Source organism: Patiria miniata, unplaced genomic scaffold (assembly GCF_015706575.1).
Source record: "Patiria miniata isolate m_02_andy unplaced genomic scaffold, ASM1570657v1 HiC_scaffold_2, whole genome shotgun sequence".
Taxonomy (NCBI): Eukaryota; Metazoa; Echinodermata; class Asteroidea; order Valvatida; family Asterinidae; genus Patiria; species Patiria miniata.
The window spans coordinates 9,105,915-9,121,020 of record NW_024037058.1 but is presented as its reverse complement, the minus strand read 5'-3'; the positions used below and the strand labels follow the sequence as shown (position 1 = coordinate 9,121,020).

At 44.1% G+C, this 15,106-nt stretch overlaps 1 protein-coding gene across 1 annotated transcript; it reads right to left on the bottom strand.

The window, feature by feature from the left end:
* Window positions 1-6,334: 6,334 nt before the first annotated feature.
* LOC119726312 (trichohyalin-like) lies at window positions 6,335-14,239 on the bottom strand. Its single transcript, XM_038197968.1, has 16 exons — window positions 14,209-14,239; window positions 13,537-13,704; window positions 12,772-12,921; window positions 12,320-12,487; window positions 11,571-11,867; window positions 11,259-11,396; window positions 11,001-11,168; window positions 10,702-10,890; window positions 9,789-10,415; window positions 9,329-9,552; window positions 9,099-9,183; window positions 8,504-8,692; window positions 7,618-8,211; window positions 7,169-7,245; window positions 6,878-6,989; window positions 6,335-6,501 (listed from the first exon to the last, which is right to left on the bottom strand). The coding sequence occupies exons 1-16, from the start codon at window positions 14,237-14,239 to the stop codon at window positions 6,335-6,337; spliced, it is 3,384 nt and encodes a 1,127-aa protein (XP_038053896.1).
* Between the last annotated feature and the right edge of the window lie 867 nt (window positions 14,240-15,106).

Below are 15,106 nucleotides of genomic sequence, written 5' to 3'. Positions count from 1 at the left end.
TGTCGAGATTGACTGAAGCGATGAAGCAAGAGGCTCCTCAACGTGTCAAGTGGGAGGGGGAGCCACGACGGAGGCTAAGCTGTTTCAATTGTGGAGAAATTGGGCACTTTAAACGGGACTGCCCTAAGCTCAACACTAACCCACAGTCGGGAAACGATGCAGGACCAACCCAGCGGGTCATGGGGAGGTCACTATCAGAACCAGACCCAAACAAGGTGGTGGTCGTGGAGGCAAAGAAAAATTAAGGATTGACGAGGATGGTTCGGATGGAGAAACGGTTCAATCGCATCCAAAAGAAATAGGAGCACTTCATGGGGTGTATGTGGAAGGGCAAATCGGCCAACACTCGTTGCCATTTCTGATCGACACAGGATCTTCAGAGACACTGATTAGTATCACAGAGTATAACTCGATGATCAGAGGAGTTCGTCCCAGTTTGGTGCCGATTAGTGATGTAATCCGCCAGGCGGATGGTAAGCCACTAACAGCCAAGGGGAGTGCCCTGGTGGGGGTACAAATAGGAGGATACCGTGCTGAAGTGGAGGTCATTGTCGCGCCAATTAGAAATAGGGGCATACTTGGAATGAATTTTCTGCTGACCACTGCCTGTACCCTGGACCTGAAAGAACTTCAACTCAGAATAGCAGAGCACACCGTGCCCCTTTGTGATGGCAAGAGAACCACTTCATCTTGTTATAAGGTCCGTGCCGAAAAGACATCCCGGATTCCACCAGGACATGAAGCCATCATCACGGGAGTCCTGGAACAACCGAAGGAACTCCAAGGTTTGGGAATGATTGAGCCCACTGACAGGAACGTCTTGTCCGAAAGAGGGTTACTGGTGGCCAGAGTGCTGGTGGATGCGGGAGTTGACAGCTACCCAATTCGAGTGTTTAACCCAGGTGCAAGCGTAGCGACAGTCAGTGGAGGATGTACAGTAGGGACACTCACAGCCATAAATGAGGAAGATGTAGAATCCCCTGGGGTGTCAGTTACAATAATGGAGAGGGCGGACAAGGGATCAAGGGAAGTACCGGAACATCTTGCCGAACTTTACCAGCAGAGTGTAAGCCAACTGTCGGATAATGCCGACAGAGAACGAGTCAAGAAACTACTGATAGATTATCAAGACATATTTTCCAAGGGTTTGGGTGACCTGGGCAAGACAGATATTGTCCACCATAGCATCCGGGTTGATGAAACGACGCCAATTCGTCAACGAGCAAGGCGACTTCCCATCTGGCAGAGGGCGGAAGCAGATGAGCAAGTTCGGGAAATGGTGCAGAAGGGGATAATTGAGCCGTCTAGCAGCGCGTGGGCATCACCGGTCGTACTGGTAAAGAAAAAAGACGGCTCTACCCGGTTTTGTGTGGATTATAGATCCCTCAATGCTCACACCCTGAAAGACGCTTACCCCATACCTCGGGTTGACGACAGTTTGGATTCACTTGATGCCAAGGCGAAGGCGGCTTTTGTGACTAGATCTGGGCTTTATCAGTGGAATGTAATGCCATTCGGCTTATGTAACGCCCCTGCTACTTTCGAACGGCTGATGGAGAGGATTTTTGCTGGTCTTCAGTGGAGGACCCTTCTCTTGTACCTGGATGACATAATAGTCTTTGCCGAGAGTGTGGACGATGAAGTAGACCGACTGCGGGAGGTGTTCCAAAGGCTCAGGGAGGCCAATCTTAAGTTGAAGCCCAAGAAGTGCAGCCTTTTTCAGCAGTCAGTCACCTATCTTGGCCATATTATATCCAGAAACGGGGTATCCACAGATCCGGGGAAAGTCAGAGCGGTGGAGGAGTGGTCAGTGCCTCAGTCTACCAGGGATGTGAGGAGCTTCATTGGGTTGGCATCCTACTATAGACGCTATATAAAAGGCTTCGCCAAAATAGCTCAACCATTGCATCGGCTGATGGAGAAGAATCGGGTCTTCCAGTGGACAGAAGATTGTGATGAGGCCTTCCAGACACTGAAACGATCACTGACAACTGCACCCATCCTTGCGTACCCTAAGGAAGTCGGGGAGTTTATCCTAGATACTGACGCAAGCAGCACTGGTATCGGAGCAGTTCTCTCCCAAAGGCAGGATGGAGAAGAAAAAGTCATTGCATACGCCAGCCGCACGATGTCAAAACCTGAAAGAAACTACTGTGTGACCAGAAGGGAGCTTTTGGCGGTTGTCACGTATGTAAAGCATTTCCGCCATTATCTCTACGGACGGAGGTTCGTTATCCGGACTGACCATGGTGCATTACGATGGTTAATTAATTTCCGCAATCCAGAAGGGCAGCTTGCAAGGTGGATGGAGATTCTAAGCGAATATGACCTTGTCATCCAACATCGAGCTGGGCGTGTGCACCAGAATGCAGATGCACTATCTCGTAAGCCGTGTACCCAATGTGGCAGAACCGGCGCTGAGTCAGATGAACTCCAAGCAGAGGAAACCCCAGGTGAGAAAGAGTCTGAGGAGCATCTCGACCGTGGCACCAGAATGGTCACCATCACACCAAAGTGGACTTTGCAGCAACTACGAGAAAAGCAGTTAGAAGACTCCACAATTAGACCTATACTGAGGGCCAAAGAGGATGGTGACAACAGACCGAAATGGGAAGTGATATCTACTGACTCAGCGCCGAGCAAAACATATTGGGCACAGTGGGAGCAGCTCAAAGTTCGTGAAGGAGTCCTGTGTAGGCGACATGAGTCGGACGATGGAAGACGGTGCAAATGGCAAGTCATCCTACCAACAGACCTCAGAGAGGATGTCCTCGCGGAACTTCATGACAGCACAACCGCACGACACCAAGGGGTCCGCAAGACCCTTATAAAAGTTCAGAAAAGGTACTACTGGTCAGGGATGTCAGCCGACGTGCGTTCCAAGATCCGTAAATGCACAACATGTGCCAGAAGAAAATCGCCAGGAAAGAAATCCCGGGCCCCACTTCAGCAGTACACCGTGGGGGCAACAATGGAAAGAATCGCCCTCGATATTATGGGCCCTCTACCCAGGAGTGAGCGGGGCAATGCATATGTGCTCGTAGTAGGTGACCCGTTCACGAAGTGGATCGAGGCTTACGCCCTGCCGGACCAGAAAGCTACAACTGTGGCGGAAACCCTGGTGGAGCAATTCATATGCCGGTATGGTTGCCCGAAGGAAATCCACAGCGACCAGGGGACAAACTTCCAGTCAGCTGTATTCAGAGAGGTCTGCAGACTGCTAGGAATGGATCAAACAAGAACCTGCCCTTACAATCCCAAGTCAGACGGCTTCATCGAACGATTCAATCGGAGCCTCATCAATCTGGTTGCCCCATTCGTAAGACAAGATCAGCGAGACTGGGATGCCAACCTGGCGTATTCGATGATGGCATATAGGAGTGCTGTTCAAGAAAGTACGGGGGAATCACCATGCTTCATGCTCATGGGACGTGATATATCCTTACCTCTTGATGCACTGACCAAGCTTCCCGACGATTGTGATGACCATTTGTCAACAGATTATGCACAGAATCTTCGGCAGAGGATGACCCAAGCCCATGACCGAGCGCGAGAGAGCATGAAAACTAACCTACGACGGCAAAAGCGCAACTACGATCGCCATGTGGCCGGCCATAAAATAAATGTTGGGGAATTTGTGTGGCTGCATAACACATCACGCAAGAAGGGGTTGTCTCCAAAGCTTCAATTTAAGTGGCTGGGACCATACCTGGTGATAAAACAACTATCTGACGTGACTTTCAGAGTACAGGAGAAGCCGAGGTCGAAGCCAAAGGTCGTGCACTACGACAAGCTAAAGGCTTACACGGGTCCACCGCGGCAAGCATGGCAAGTTGAACAGAGGACGACGAGCCCCACGGAGGAGAACGACGAGGAAAAAGAGGATGTTGCTGGCGAGATGGATCAAGAGAACGATCTACAAGTCATACCCACAGAAAGCGCAAATAATAAACCCCCGGATGGTGATTCCCCAGCACTTGCTACCGGTACTCCGGTCAATCAGCCAGAATCAACCCCAGTAAAAGCAGCCGACAGTGCCAAGGTGACGACGGAAGGGGAGCCTGAAAATCCTCCAAGTTTCGAGGAATCACAGCGCCGATATCCGCAGCGGCGACGTAGACAACCGGCTGGATTACAAGACTACGAGGTTTACGGCCGTGAGATGCAGCCATTAATCATCACGGGCGCCCTCAGTGGGCGAAACAATGCCAGTATCCACATTTCGTCTAGCCCCCAACCCTTGGCACGTATTGTGTAATGGTAATCGTGCGAAGTATCTATCTACACTACCTTGTGCGAGCATGATGCGTACGCGCTGGCATAGTTACGCTGAACATATCGCACCAGTTAGTTTTTGATCATCGTTCGGTAATATCATCGTTTTGAGTCTTCTCCAAAGCCAGCGTCATCCACTCATCCACTTATCCACTCAGCCACCTTCTGTGATCCACCTGTGGATTAAGTCTCAGCGGATTAATCGGACTTTGACATTTCGGTAGTCATACATTCCTTACATCACCATGCCGAAGGAGGGGAGCGACCGTCATCGTGACCAGGGCAGGTCATCGAAAAAGCACACCGACCGTGGCGATAAGAGAAAGAGGCCGGATAACAGCGGACACTACAAGCACACGAAACAAACAAAGGAGCAGAACGACCGCCGCCCAAGTGCTACCACCAGCCAAGACCGGCCCCAACATCAGCACCAGCACCAGCGGACCAAGGAGCAACCGTCAGCCGCCAGCAGTGGACAGACGCAAAAGCACACCTGCCCGGTTCCCGACTGCGGAAAAGAGTTCTCCCTGAAAGGCAACCTGGGAAGGCATGCAAAGGAGGCCCATCATCGGGGCGACGGTTCCTCAGGATTCACCTGTAAAACCTGCGGCGAAGCATTCACCCGGAACGCCAGCCTTCACCGTCATGAAGAACATCACGACACCGGCCGCAGGCCCCTCCCTCATCCATATCCAGTCTCCACGCCAGCTGCTCCCCCCACCGAACCCAGCGACCTCCCTCTACCACCGGAACCCACCCTGGAGCTCCTTCCACCCCCTTGCACACCCCCATCGACCGCAACATCCGGTGGTCATCCCAAGACAGGGGGGAAATCATTAAAGTTGCTGCGGCAATTGCAAACAGAGAGCACAAGAATCAGCTCGTCGACTGAGAGTGAGGAGCCGGAGGAGGGGGAGCGGATCGAGGCAACTACCACCATCAAGGTATTCCGCGGTGGCATCCTCTTCCACCAAAAACAGTCCAAGACCGTTGTGGACATGTAGTTAAACCCTAGTTATTTAAGTTGGAAAGTTTACCCTTGAGAAAGTTTTTGTTAAAGCTGACTATAGAATTTTGGTAGTCGAAAACAAAGAAAAGAAAGAAAGTGATATTCAAAGATTTGTTGAAATTTAAGGATCAAAAGGCCATGATCTATGTTTTCGTATTTATTGATGTAAGAACATATTGGAAAAAGAGAAAGAATTGTTCAAACTTTATAAGTTTAACGTTAAAATTTAGTGTAACCGAGTTTAAATTTTAAAGTTGTAACTTGTTCGATGTGTTTAGTAACCAAGTTTATACTCAAAGTTATGACGGCATACATGTACAATTTTAATAATCCACTGAATCCGCTGAAGCGATTGTTTGGCTTACAAAACGAAGGATGTAACTGTAACTGGAATAGGAACACTTTCTGTTTTTAGTAATCATTTGAAGCAAAGTGGATAACATTGTAAAATTAACAATTTCAGGGACTGAAAAGTCTGGGGGAGGGTCATGTGACAAATCACGAACTACGCGTTTTTTATCAGTCTCCCTTATCTCAACTGTATGAGCCAAATAGCACTGTTAAGTGGGTGTGTCTTTAGTCACCTACTGAAATCTGATTGGTCAAGTCCTTTTGTATTGAGTAAAGCACACGTGTACAAGATTATAGGGATGTTGGCCTATAAAAGGCAGAGCTGATGAAATAAACCTCACTTCTTGATCAGGTGGGGCCGAAGAAGTCAAACCAATCTCCTGTGCCTAATTTATTGTTGATTGTCTAATTAATTATACTTGGTTAAAGGGTGTGGTCCACAGTGATCCACATTAAATCCACCCGTGATCCACCCAAATCCACCCGAATCCACCCCCTTTCCACAGTGATCCACCCAATCCACAGTGATCCACCAAATCCACTAGGTCACCCCGCCCCCAAATCAAACCACAAGTAATCCACACTACCACTGAGGCAGAGAAGGGCTCAACAAGAAGCATCCCGGAGCTGTGGCATTCAACCGCAGGTGCTGACGTCATTAGACCTGGCAGGGCTAGGGAAACCGATTGGCTACGCGCGTTACAGTATCATTCCCTGTTGCTCAGGTAACGTCAGCACACTTTGTTGGACCCCTGCCATTGTCTGTTTTTCTTCATGATGAATAGTTACGTGATGACTGGCCTGCTGCTGTTCATTTGCCTTTCTTGTCCTCCTTGGATCCTTTTCAGTCCTAGTTCGTGAATTCCCTGAAGATAAGGTAAAATTACGTACGCAGGTAGGTCCATATCAAGTTTGGTTTACAAGATTTATTACTTCTCTAATTTGAGGTTAGGAAGTCACTTTGTGGGTTATTTTATTGGTTCTTATTGATTCTTCACAAAGATTTAATTACACTAAATTCCAACCAACTCTTGAATGAAAAAATTAAGTTAATCGAATTATCTCTATAAAGCTATATATGCCCATCAACCAACTTGAAGACACTTGGAAGTATAGGGTACCTGAGGCCATCATTATTCCCGCTATGCCAATATTTTGTTTGATAACCCATACACATTATAAGCCAATCGTTAGACACTGGATTTACTTCTATAAATACAAATACGTGTAAATAGACTTTACCTTCTGATTTCTGTTCATCATCAGCTCCGCCCTTTAACCCGGACACGAGGCGTAGCTCTATGTTAGCATCTTGCTCAATCGCCTGATCTTTGAGGGGAACCTCATCGTGTAGCTGGAAAAAAGGAACATCATTTAACAAGTGTTCTAATTGAGTTAAGATGATTAATTCGAGACTTTTCAAAACCGAAACCTCCTAGCTGATGGCTAGCTAGAGTAACAAAGGTATACGGGATGGGAAAGGGAATCGACGAGTTTAAATTGCTAGAATAGCCAGTTTAAGTTAGACATTACCTCGTGGCGTTGTCTGATGAAAAGATGCTGCTTCTCTGGTTCAATCCCAAGTTGGTCAAGAAATTTGTCTTTTAAGGCTGATGTAAGAGTTGATGGATGCAGTTGCAGACATATTGGTCCTATCAGAGAACTATTCACAAAAAGCTGGATCGGGCGTTCTCCCCTCTTTTCACAGAATGGTTTCCTGACAGCATTTCCTCGTTCCGTTCTTGTCCGTGTTCTTCCTATAATGTGTGCAAAATATCATATATATATATATTTTTTTTTTTTAAGTATTTAATTTTAATGTAAAAATAAAATGAACGTGGACTTATCTTCTGTAATTAAAGTATTTCATATGCTGGACAGGGGCAATGTTTAAGAGGCTCTGTATTTTAAGCAATAATGGAGTTAAATGGTCTTTGATTATCCAACCATATCAAAAATCACACTACGTGTGCCTATTTTACCTGACGGTACTTGTAGCATTTCCTTTGATGGCCTGTCTGGATGATTAGTTTGCTTTTGTTTCCGTGCTTCTTGCCCAGCACCTGCCCTCTTCTCTTGAAGGCGGTTCCGTTCTCTCTTACTTTTGGATCTTCTTAGATCGCCTATCTGCTCCAGGCAGCATTCATCCGATCTTCGTTGCTTCGAGGATGTCGTCATAGTTTGTTGACAGATCTGTTCCTTGACCATGGCGCCTTGCTGCTTCCCTTTTTGAGGTCCGTCTGAAACACAAATCTGATCCTCTCCATGTTTCTTTTTCTCAGCTGATAGCTCCTTTACTTGTTTAAAGCTCTTATCACTGTTCATTACCATTTCCCCATTCTCTTTCTGACAATATTCTGCTTGATCCTCTCCGGTTCCACGTCTTTCTTTCTCCTGGGATGAACTTTCTGGCCGAGGACAGTCTTGTTCATCTGTCAGTCTCTGCTGCTCACGCGATGTTTCTTGTCGGTTGGTTTCCTTTCCACCGTCCGTTCCTTGCCGTTTCTTCTGCTGAAGACTGTCTTTGCAATCCTCCATCTTACCAAGTGCCTGGTGTTGGGGGACCACATGGCATTCTAAAAAACACAACAATAATAAGTACAATTAATTTCTGAAACTCCTGTGTCATTGGAAAGATTGCGAATCGAGCAATGCTTAAAAAATATATCTTGCTATTCGAAATAATATGATGAGTAACTGAAAAAAAAATACGATCTTGAGAAGAGAAAATGAAAGAAAATTACTTACGGACTTGCCTCACCTGACATGCTGTGGAACCTTTATTCAATAAATTGAAATCGTATTTAGTGCCCAGGAGAAATAATCGCCCTGATTGAGACTGCATGTAAAACGAACAGAACATCTTACCAGATTTTGATTGGTCAGTAACGGCGACATCGATTGATGAGGAGATGGAGGAATCCTTCGAGTTCACTTTATCTTCTTCATGAAGACATGTGTCCGCATTAACAGATGGAGATTTCTTGGCAGCTCGTCTTCTTCCTTCCCTTGTCTTTCTTCTCATCTTCTTCGTCATTCTTGTCTTTTGTGTTTTTCCTGTAAGTTGAAACAAACAAACAAGTGTTTTCAAGATATGAACGTGTAGTCTGCTCTGAATGAACTAAACCCCTGAAAATGTATTAGTCAGATTAGAACTTGTAAACCAGTCTTTCATGATCCGTTTAGTTCCCAGTTTATTATATTTTTGCGAGTATGTGAATGTTTTAAGATAATGTCAGCCCTTATATTTTGTATATTACTTGCATTATTTTAAACATTTTTTTTTGTAAATCGTGAACAATTTGGCCTTCTGGTCAACACACATGAGCTTTAAATACACCAGTTATAATTATAATAACCAAAGTAACTTATGGCTGTCTCAACTGTTATGCAGTTGCGACAGTTCACAGCATCACCCGATGATGTTCATCAATCATTACATCAAGATCAAGAGCAAGATTACCTGCTGATTTCCGTTCACCGACAGCTCTGCCCATCAACCAGGATACCAGGTGTATCTCTATGTTAGCATCCTGCTCATCACGGGGCTTGAAAGGGAAAAATTTAACTTGTTTAATCAAGTGAATAGAAACGATCCATTCAATACATTTTAAGACTATAAGCGTGTAATTGCATGCTATACAGCGACACAATTATGGGATAACGAATCTGAGATTAACAGACAGACGTTACCTTGTCGTGTCGTCCGGTGAAATGATGTTGCTTCTCTGGTTCAGTCCCAGATTGCTTTTGAAGTTTTCCTTTCAAGATTGTGATAAAAGTGGCTGGACGCATTTGTAGACGTATTGGTCCCATCGAAGTACTATTCACAAGGAGCTGAATCTTGCAATCTTTGTTCTCTTTACATGCAGGCTTCTTTTGAGCGTCTGTTCGTTCCCTTCTTGTCTTCGTTTTTCCTATAACGTAGATAATTACAAGTGTAATTTGAACACATTTTTTTTAACATTGATTAGATAACGGACTTTAATATGAACTTAAGAATATGCTTTCAGATACTCTCAAAATTCATCTGTTGTACATGTTGAATCGGCGAACTTAGTATTTCTAGTGACATTCAGGGGAACGTTTTAAAGACTCGATATAAGATGCTGAACATGGAGGAAAATTTCCCCACATTACAAAGTATATTTACCTGAAGGTACATGCATATTTCCCTTTGACGACCGATCTGTATGATTAGCTAGCTTCTGTTTCCGTGTTTCTCGCCCTGAAGGTAGCCTCTTCTCTTGAAGGCAGCTCTGTTCTCTCTTAGTTTCGGATCCTTTTAAATCTCCAACCTGTTCAAATGTTTCTTTAGCCGATCTTTGTTGCTTTGACCACGTCGTCATCTCTTGTTGACAGATATGTTCCCTGACCATTGCGCATTGCTCTTTCTGAGGCCCGTCTGGATCACAAGTCTGCTCCTCTCCAAGAGTCTCTATCTCAGGTGATAGCGCCTTTGCTTTCTTAAAGCTCTCATCACTGTTCTTTACCGTTTCCCCATTCTCATTCTGACAAGCGTCTGTATGCTCTCTTACATGTCTTTCTTTATCCTGGGATGTCAGTTGAGACTCTTCACCTTTGACCCCAGTTACTTCACAGCTCTCTGGCTGAGGACTGTCTTGTTCATCGGTTAGTCTCTGTTGCTCACGCGATGTCTCTATGTCTTCTAGGCTGATGTCCTTTCTACCATCCATGCCTTGCTGTTTCTTCTGCTGAAGACAGTCTTTGCAATCCTCCCTCTGACCAGGTGCGTGATGTTTGAGGACCACAAAGCATCCTAAAAGGACAATGATGTTAAGAAAAATTAACACCTAAAACTGTGTCACTGGAAAGACTGCGAATCGAGCACCTAGTTCCCTTCTAGACTTATGGGATCAAATGCACTTGCCATTCCAAATAAATATATATGACTTACTGACAAACTATATCTTTGAGAAGAGATAATCAAAATGACTTTGCTCAGTCTGAGATGGTATGAGATACCTTACACGAAGCACCCTTAAGGAAAAGAACCGAAAAAAATTGAGGAGCAATAAATCATCCCAAACAAGCAGAACATTTACCCGATTTGGATTGCTCAGTGGCGGTGGCATTGTTTGACGAGGAGATGGAGGAATCTGTCGAGTTCACTTTATCTTCATCATTAGGACATGTGTCGGCATTAACAGATGGAGACTTCTTGGCAGATGGTTTTCTTCCTTTCCTTGTCTTTCTTGAAACCTTCTCCGCCATGCCTGTTTTCCGCGTTCCGTCTGTAAATACAAATAACAAATGGGGGTTGTGATGACATCATTTCGTAGTCTGCATGAAATGAACTAAACCACTGAAAATTATGTAACTCAGAGTTAAAGGAATTTGTTACCAGGTTTTGATGGCTTAGTAATGGCTGTCTCAACTGCTGGTGGGTTGAAAGTGTTTCTAAGATCATCTGAGTTCAGATGTTCATCCCCTTGGGAGGTAGTTATGTTGGTCTTCTTCTCACACAAAGATGTTTGGCCAGCGTTTCTTCCAGTTTTTGTGTTCCTCCTCCCTACGACAGAAACGAAATTTACTTTTAATAATCAACACTCTGGAATCATAACAAGTTTTCGGCCTATAGTAACAAAAAACGGGATTTTACCTCGCTTCTCGACCTCTTGATCAGGCAAGCTTGTTTTTCTATTGGGTGCTGCCTCGGATGAGTTTCTGGTAGTTGCGCCTTTTCTTTTTGCCATCAACATTATATCATTCTCATTCGTGCTTGACATTCGGCATCTCTCTGAGAAGACCATAAAACAAATAGCAGCTTTCGTCAAAATTCTCAATAATTAACAAAACCACTGACAATAATCTTTGACATGCTTGAAGTGCCGCAATTAGTCTTTAGGAGATTGAGGAATCCCAAGTATACCATATAAAATTTGGTGGTCTTCATCACCCAGACTTGTCTTACCATTGATATCCGCTACAGACTGGGATTTCTTGACATCTTTCCTTGTTCTCTTCTTCGTCCTCTCTGAGTCCTTGTCTGTCATTGCCTTTTTTGTGTTCGCTTTTCGTGTTTCCCCTGCCGAGTTTGTACCAGATGTATTAACTCCTGAAGGGGCGACAGAATCTCCACATTCATCTGACTTATCTTGCATGTTTTCATCCTGGCTTTCCTCTCTCTCAGAATCTATTTTCTTGTTAACTTTTCTTTTTCCTTTTCTAATCTTCCCCGATTCCTTGTCAGTAAATTTCCTCGAACTCCCTAAAGGCAAAAAAAGATAATAATAAAAGTAATAATTACTCTTTTGGCTGCAATAGGGTGACTTTCCCATAGACTTGTGCACAAACCTAAACTGTCACCTAACCAAAGTTTACCTTATCTTTTTTTCCACGAAATTTAGTATTTATACTAATTGGACCATGAGGAATCGATCTATATGGTTTGCGACATCAAAATTCCTTGTCCTACGGGTCGTTTTCATAAAAGGGCGACAGTTAAAATGTCGCCTTAATAAGGTGTATCGCCCTATTGTGGACGGAGTCAGCAAAATTTGTCGACCTATTATAGTAATAGTAGTAATAACTTTATTTGAAACGTTTATCAAAATCAGAATGGTACAACATGTGTTAATACTTTATGAATAAAGTGTATGCATTGGATGCATCCCATAGCCTATACCAGTTAGCTATACGATCATAAGGAAGAGACTTTACCTTTTGATTTGCTGTTAGCGATGACAGCCGATGACTTGGACACAGTGGAATCGCTTAAGCCATCTGAGATCTCTTGCTCTTCATTACCTGTGCCTGTGTTATCATTGGTTTCTTCTTCTGTGGATGGGGAATTCTCGGCAGCTTTTCTTCGCCTCTTTCTTATACTCCCTGAAAAAAAATGCCACCATTTTAAACATCTTAGATCGATTGCTAGCAAACATCAGATGTTGAGCAGTTGAGGTACGAGATTTGTTTCTTTTTGGGAACTCTTTACCCCACCGGCAAAGATCCAGAACGGTATTTTATAGCCAGCCTGCAAAACTCAAATTTATTACTCTTTAACTGAAATTTAGTACACTCTTTTAGTACACTAAATAATGAAGGGCTTTTAAGTTAATCGATAATTGATCGAAATGCACATACTAAAATGTAACGAAAAATTAGGGTTTTACCAGACTTAGATTGATTACTGGCAGCTTCAACTCCTGAAGAGGTGGGACAATCTCCTGCTTCCACTTTGTCTTCATCACATGACGCAGTCTGTCCAGATGGAGATTTTCCGTTTGCCTTTCCTCTTCTTCTTCTTCTTGTTCTCCTTTTCGCTACGAAATATAAATCATGGACAGGGATTCAGAAAGGGACCACCTTTATATTTCACCAAGATGTTAAGAGTTTGGGTCCTTTTAAGCAAGCCACAGGAATGCATGCTTCCGAAAGGCTTTAGAATTTAAACCACTCGTGACAGGGCAAATCACGAGGGCAAAGTACTGGTATTTTACCATGTTTGGCTGTAGTAGACGAGCAGCCCGATTCGCCTGATGGAACTTGCTCTTCACCACATGAAGATGTTTGTAGCAGAGTGTCTTCTGAAGCCGAGTAAATTGTGGGAATCAAACGAAGAGAACAGATGCTCAGGATGATTGTGATTGTGATCAGTGCGAGGCGCAGAATTTATAGCAATAGGTCGAGTATACTAAACTTGACGGAATGTTGTCTGTTGCATCGGATGCTGATTGGGTTTTGGAATCTCTCGTATAATCCGATTTTCCGTGATGATACCCCGGCCAGGTTATGTTTTTCTCATAAACATGATAGTTTCTTGTCTATCATTTCTTGTTTTTTCGTCTTCTCTAAATATGCTGAATTTGTAACTGTTTAGAAAAGTCATCAAAATAAACTTTACTGGTCACTGAGCATGTATCAGGAAGCTAGTTTACCTTTTGATGGGTTGCTTATCTCTACCCCACCTGTTGAATAAGTAGATGAACCCTCTGAGTGATTTGAGTTGACGGCGTCTTTATTACCCAAAGTAGGATTTTTGCCTTTCTCTTCTTCAGATGAAGATTTGCAGCCCGACTGCCTCTTTCTTCTTCTCTTCTGTTTCCCTGCAGGTTGAGACGTTAAAGGTTTCTTTAAGACAGCCAGCTCTGCAATATATATACAGAGAGTGTGCGTAACTCTATATGTAGAGCTTCACCTGTTCCTATATGTTGATCAGCTCAATAAATCAACCTGTGTGACATGACATCAAGAGCGGATCCAGAGCACAATTTGTTTGTGGGGGGCCAACAAAATGTTGGTCCCCCAAAAAGTGGGTCCCAAAAAAATACGGCTGGCTTCGGGCCCGCTTAAAGTGCCTTAAAACAAAATTGGATTCTAGATGCTCTGTGGTACGATCTGAGGCAATTTCTGACCACTTTAACCAATGTTTATTTAAGGAAAAGATGGTGGTGTACTCATTGCCTGTCTTTATTGCAACGTCCCTTTACAACAAAAAATTGGTTCGTTTTTGGTTTTTTTGGGGGGGATGGGGCATGGTCCCCTTTGCCCCTCTCCCCCCTCCACCTGGATCCGCCCTTGCATGACATGAATATATTTACAGAAGTTACCTGCTGATTTATGTTGATAGCTTCCATTCATCAAGTCAGACACTAGGCGTAAGTCTATCTTGGAATCTTGGACAATCCCATGGTCCTTTAGTGAGAATTCATCGCAAAGCTACAATAAAATGATACAGAAGCATCTTTTTTTTCTGAAAGATCGACAAATGAATAAACCATAGTAACCCTACCACAACAAACATGCAAGTAATTCGTGTAGGGAAGGGAAAACACAATAAGAGTTGTGTTTGTTTCTTTAAAATGAAAATGAACATTGTAAGTCCAGATTTACCTCATGATGTCTCTTTGTGAATAGATTTTGCTTGTCTGGTTCAATTGCCAGTTTTTTTTGTAGTAATCCTTTCAATGCTGAGATAGTGATGGAAGGATGCAGCTGCAGACACAGAGGTGACCTTGAAGAGCTTCTCACGAGCAGCTGGATCTCACTGTGAAAACGTAACAAATAGGTCCAAAGAGGTTGAATTGATGAGACAGTTTGAAGCCACTCTTGCTGTCACCTTGTTATGTGTTTTGGCCGCGAGTACTTTTTTGAGTTTTGGCCGCGAGTACTTTTTTGTGTTTAATAATTCACTTTTCAAGAGAAAAAAAATTATATTAAGAATGGCACTCTTTGGACCATATCGGCATATCACCAGTGCATCAAACAGTTAACTACCTGCTTTGAGCATTCTCGGCTGAAGTTGCCCTTAGATTGCACGATGGTGATGAAGACGTATCCTCGAACTTGTTCCGGGAAAGCACGGACAGAAATATCGTCTTCCTAGACTTTCGGATCTTTCTCTTTCTTGTGACCATCTTAGCCAGCGAGTGATCGTTGATGACCTGAGCAGCCCTCTTGGCATCCTCCAAGTCTGCGAGGGTCCTCAAAGGTACCAGAAATTCACCC

What these genes read in the sequence shown, in the direction of transcription:
- LOC119726312 (XM_038197968.1), bottom strand. Translation starts at nt 14,239, where the DNA reads ATGAATGGAAGCTATCAACATAAATCAGCAG. An exon ending in AAATATGCATGTACCTTCAG is followed by an intron (nt 9,553 to 9,788) that starts GTAAATATACTT and finishes TCTACGTTATAG; the next exon opens with GAAAAACGAAGACAAGAAGG. An exon ending in TACTGACCAATCAAAATCTG is followed by an intron (nt 8,212 to 8,503) that starts GTAAGATGTTCT and finishes TGTGTTTTTTAG; the next exon opens with AATGCCATGTGGTCCCCCAA.